This window comes from Salmo salar, chromosome 27, assembly GCF_965601325.2.
Source record: "Salmo salar chromosome 27, fSalSal1, whole genome shotgun sequence".
In the NCBI taxonomy this organism is placed as follows: domain Eukaryota; kingdom Metazoa; phylum Chordata; class Actinopteri; order Salmoniformes; family Salmonidae; genus Salmo; species Salmo salar.
The window spans coordinates 24,649,465-24,655,000 of NC_138317.1; the positions used below are offsets into that span (position 1 = coordinate 24,649,465).

The 5,536-nt window shown below is 44.0% G+C and overlaps 1 protein-coding gene and 1 long non-coding RNA gene across 2 annotated transcripts in view; one reads left to right on the top strand and one right to left on the bottom strand.

The window, feature by feature from the left end:
- The first annotated feature begins 778 nt into the window (after positions 1-778).
- The window catches only part of LOC123730929 (uncharacterized), a 14,516-nt gene continuing 9,758 nt past the window's right edge, over positions 779-5,536 (top strand). Inside the window, exon 1 of the long non-coding RNA XR_006762369.2 lies at positions 779-915. This is a non-coding gene — a long non-coding RNA (uncharacterized LOC123730929). The remainder of the gene's footprint in view (positions 916-5,536) is intronic.
- pcat1 (1-acylglycerophosphocholine O-acyltransferase 1) overlaps positions 779-5,536 on the bottom strand; it is a 13,475-nt gene continuing 8,717 nt past the window's right edge. Inside the window, 1 exon segment of the mRNA NM_001165266.1 lies at positions 779-917. Coding sequence (NP_001158738.1) covers positions 909-917 — 9 coding nt within the window. The 3' untranslated portion in view covers positions 779-908.

A 5,536-nucleotide genomic window follows, 5' to 3' on the forward strand; every position in this document is an offset into this window, starting at 1 on the left:
GCCAGGGGGCGATAGAGGGAGAAGAGTAATAGAGAGGAGAGAGAGAAAAGCCAGAGAGAGAGAGCAAAATACATTAAAAAAAAAAAACGAGGAAGAGATACTCACGCTCCAGGGCCTTGCCATGTCCATGTGATGGTATCCTGTCAGAAGAGGAAGAAGAAATGGGTTACACACAGCAGGACTGGGGCCTACAGAGGCTGCACCTCCTCTGAACAGGGATCAAATCGTACATGATTGTCCGTTTTTTCCAAAAGGTCAACTCAAGTCAACTATTTTCGGACGAGTTGCATCCGTCAAAAGACGGACCATTCGTGATTTTTGTGTCAGACAATCATCTCCGTTGTCATTCATCCAACAACCGATGACTCCCATTTAAAAGCATTGGATCCATTCGAAACACTGACACAAAATCCCAGTGTGTTCATGGGTTACACACAGCAGGACTGAGGCCTACACAGGGGCTTCCTCTCCCCTCTCCTTTGTCTGCACTGGTCTGAAAACACTGGACAGCTGAAAGCAACATGGAGGATCGTCTATTTGAGACTTGCTTTAACTTTCAGTTATTTTGTGCTATTGCAGGTAAAGGAAAGGAGGAGATGAGGAGAGCAAGCCACTGTAGACTATTGAGATGCAGGAAAGGAGGCGAGGAAAGGAAGCCACTAGACAATTGAGATGCAGCCGGAGAGTCTCTCTCTACTGCACATGGCTTTCTAGTTCAAGTTAGAGCAGGTAGTCACAGGTTTATAATTAATGAGGGCATGCAGGGGCAGTGGAGAGAAGGACATGAAACCTGAGGGAGGGAGAGAGCACAAAGACAGCAAGAGAGAGGGGGGGGATTAACTATCACTCCACACGAGCATGAAGCCACTACACGGACACGGACTCACGCCGTGAGAAGAGAGAAACCGTCAACGGGTATGTAAAGGAAAGCAGTGAAGGGAAGTAGGAAGGGAGAGAGGAGGGAGGAGAGGAGGGAGGAAAGACAGAAAGGAGAGGTTAGTTGTGCGTTCACCATTTTGTTGGGGTAACGCAGGACAACTGGTTGAACTGGAACTGCTGGAATGAAGGCCCCTGAGGCGAGAGAAAGAGAGAGAAAGGTTACTGAATGAGTGCGAGTGTGTGTCTGTAGATTCTTTAAGAGGCATATTCACACTAGGCTTTAGCGGTATACCCTATAACGGTGTATTTGTAAATAGCCACGGGATGTTTTTTTAATACCGTCAATACCGAAAAAGTATTATTATTTTTTATTAATACATTTGAATATTTGTTGCTACTTTAAGTAAACACCTGCAGTCAACTTGTGTAATTCGTTAGGAGATGAAGCAGATCGTACTTTTCTTTTCACTGGTCACATTATTATTTTGATAATGAAGCTTACAAGCAAACAACGAGAGACAGGAGCCTTGTGAGTCACGTGCCAGGTGAATGTTTGCCAGCTAGACCTCTTATAACTATTAAGTTAACTAAATGATTTTCAGTTCTGCATTTGGTTTGCTAATTTAGGAGCTAGATAGTTATCTAGCTAAGTGGTTAGCTTCATGCAAAATTAAGCTTCTCTTGGTAACATCAGATAATCCCCCTTCCTGGATCAAGAGCCTTGCTGTCTAGTATTTGTTTTATGCGTGCAGCAAACTGAGTAGCATTTCTGAGTTACTTGCATGACTTTATGAGCTGGGATGTCTGTCCTGCAAATAGTTTGTCAGAGACTGTATAAAATGTTTGCAATATGCTAGTTAGCATTTAGCTTGCATTCACAATGGGATTTCACATGTACTTGTTAGCATTGCTAACCTTTGCATTACAGAGGCTCAGTGGGGTTGGAAAATAGTGCCCCTTGTGTTCATACAAGGTCAGTATGAAGGTATGACAATCTGGATACTGCCCAAGCCGAATTCATACTCGGTGGATGACTGACATTCTGTGTGTGTACGATGACTGACAACACTCCCCCCGGGGACACACAACATCACCAGCCTGTGATAATGAATACAGTAGTACAGCCTGGTCATCAGACTGCTGAAGGCTACCCTGACCTCTGGCTGCAATGGAACAATTACCACTAGGATACTGTAGGAGTTGAGACTCTGGATGATACAGCTGAAGTAGGAAGTTTACATACACTTAGGTCCTTAAAACTCGTTTTTCAACCACTCCTCAAATTTCTTGTTAACAAACTATAGTTTTGGCAAGTCGGTTAGGACATATACTTTGTGCATGACACAAGTCATTTTTCCAACAATTGTTTACAGACAGATTATTTCACTTATAATTCACTGTATCACAATTCCAGCGGGTCAGAAGTTTACATAAACTAAGTTGACTGTGCCTTTAAACAGCTTGGAAAATTCCAGAAAATTATGTCATGGCTTTAAAAGCTTCTGATAGGCTAATTGACATCATTTGAGTCAATTGGAGGTGTACCCGTGGATGTATTTCAAGGCCTACCTTCAAACTCAGTGCCTCTTTGCTTGACATCATGGGAAAATCTAAAGACCACAGAAAAGAAATTGTAGACCTCCACAAGTCTGGTTCATCCTTGGGAGAAATTTCCAAATGCCTGAAGGTACCACGTTCATCTGAACAAACAATAGTATGCAAGTATAAACACCATGGGACCACGCAACCGTCATACCGCTCAGGAAGGAGACACGTTCTGTCTCCTAGAGATGAACTTTGCTGCGAAAAGTGCAAATCAATCCTAGAACAACAGCAAAGGACCTTGTGAAGATGCTGGAGGAAACAGGTACAAAAGTATCTATATCCACAGTAAAACGAGTCCTATATTGACATAACCTGAAAGGCCGCTCAGCAAGGAAGAAGCCACTGCTCCAAAACCGCCATAAAAAAGTCAGAATACGGTTTGCAACTGCACATGGGGACAAAGATCATACTTTTTGGAGAAATGTCCTCTGGTCTGATGAAACAAAAATAGTACTGTTTGGCCATAATGACCATCGTTTTGTTTGGAGGAAAAAGGGGGAGGCTTGCAAGCCGAAGAACACCATCCCAACCGTGAAGCACGGGGGTGGCAGCATCATGTTGTGGGGGTGCTTTGCTGCAGGAGGGACTGGTGCACTTCACAAAATAGATGGCATCATGAGGTAGGAAAATTATGTGGATATATTGAATCAACATCTCAAGACATCAGTCAGGAAATTAAATATTGGTCGCAAATGGGTCTTGCAAATGGACAATGACCCCAAGCATACTTCCAAAGTTGTGGCAAAATGGCTTAAGGACAACAAAGTCAAGGTATTGGAGTGGCCATCACAAAGCCCTGACCTCAATCCCATAGAAAATTTGTGGGCAGAACTGAAAAAGCGTGTGCGAGCAAGGAGGCCTACACACCTGACTCAGTTACACCAGCTCTGTCAGGAGGAATGGGCCAAAATTCACCCAACTTATTATGGGAAGCTTGTGGAAGGCTTCCCGAAACGTTTGACCCAAGTTAAACAATTTAAAGGCAATGCTACAAAATACTAATTGAATGTATGTAAACTTCTGACCCACTGGGAATGTGATAAAAGAAATAAAAGCTGAAATAAATCCTTCGCTCTACTATTATTCTGACATTTCACATTCTTAAAATAAAGTGGTGATCCTAACTGACCTAAAACAGGGAATTTTTACTAGGATTAAAATGTCAGGAATTGTGAAAAACTGAGTTTAAATGTATTTGGCTGAGGTGTATGTAAACTTCCGACTTCAACTGTATATATAAATGAGATTGAGAGAGAGAGATATGAAGGAGACATATGAAGGTCTGTGTAAGAGTGACTACTTAGAGAACCATTTTAGTACAGCGGAGAGGAAGAGATGAGAGAGGGAAGAAGAGAGTCAGTGAGAGGACTAAACAAGAGGAGATGCATTGGCCAGAGACACCAACAACTAAGAGGGACAAAACTACACATACAATTCACATACCGCCTCAACAGATCCATAGATGACGCAATCGCTTTTGCATTCCACACTGCCCTTTCCCACCTGGACAAAAGGAACACTTACGTGAGAATACTGTTCATTGACTGCAGCTCAGCATTCAACAACATAGTGCCCTCTAATTATTTATTTATTTTACCAGGTAAGTTGACTGAGAACACATTCTCATTTACAGCAACGACCTGGGGAAAAGTTACAGGGGAAAGGAGGGGGATGAAGGAGCCAATTGTAAACTGGGGATTATTAGGTGACTGTGATGGTATGAGGGCCAGATTGGGAATTTAGCCAGGACACTGGGGTTAACACCCCTACAAGTAAGTGCATCACTAAGCTAAGGACCCTGGGAATAAACACCTCCCTCTGCAATTGGATACTGGATGTACTGGATCCACCCCCAGGTGGTGAGAGTAGGCAACAGCACATCCGCCACGCTGACCTTCAACACGGGGCCCCTCAGGGGTGCGTGCTTAGCCCCCCTCCTGTACTTCCTGTTCACTCACGACTACGTGGCGGCACACGACTCCAACACCATCATTAAGTTCGCTGACGACACAACGGTGGTAGGCCTGATCACCGACGACGAGACAGCCTACAGGGAGGAAGTCAGACCTGGCAGTGTGGTGCCAGGACAACTACCTCTCCCTCAACGTCAGCAAGACAAAGGAGCTGATCGTGGACTACAGGAAACGAAGGGCCGATCACGCCCCCATTCACGTCGACAGGCTGTAGTGGAGATGTTTGAGAGCTTCAAGTTTCTTGGTGTCCACATCACTAACACAGTCGTGAAGAGGGCACGACAACGCCTCTTCCCCCTCAGGAGACTGAAAAGATTTGGCATGGGTCCTCAGATCCTAAAAAAAGTTCTACAGCTGCACCATTGAAAGCATCTTGACTGGCTGCATCACAGCCTTGTACGGCAACTGCTTGGCCTCTGACCGCAAGCCACTAGTGCGTACGGCCCAGTACACCACTGGGGCCGAGCTCCCTGCCATCCAGGACCTCTACACCAGGTGGTGTCAGAGGAAGGCCCTAAAAATTGTCAAAGACTCCAGCCACCCAAATCACAGTCTGTTCTCTGCTACCGCACAGCAAACGGTACCAGAGCGCCAAATCTGGGACCAAAAGGCTTCTGAACAGCTTCTACCCCAAAGCCATAAGACTGATGTGTTATTTAAAATGACTTTCTGCTCCTCACTCCATACCTACATGTACATAGTACTTCAATCAAATTCCCCAACTATCTGATACCCCAGTCCACTGACTTGGTACCGGTACTCCTTGTATATAGCTTCGTTATTGTTATTTTATTGAGTTACTATTTGATTTTATCCATTTGCAAATGTTCTTACTTTTTAACTGCATTATTGGGGAAAGAGCTCGTAAGTAAGTATTTAACGGTGAAGTATACACTTGATGTGTTCACCGCATGTGACAAATACAATTTGATTTGAAAGACGGGAACAGGGTTGGATAAACAGGGATTTAAAGCTGGGATTTGGGGAAATGGTCAATTAAATGCATCTAACTATTCACCTTTTTCATAAGCCAAAATATAAGAATGTTACTCCATTGTTTACAAACAACAAGAATTTAA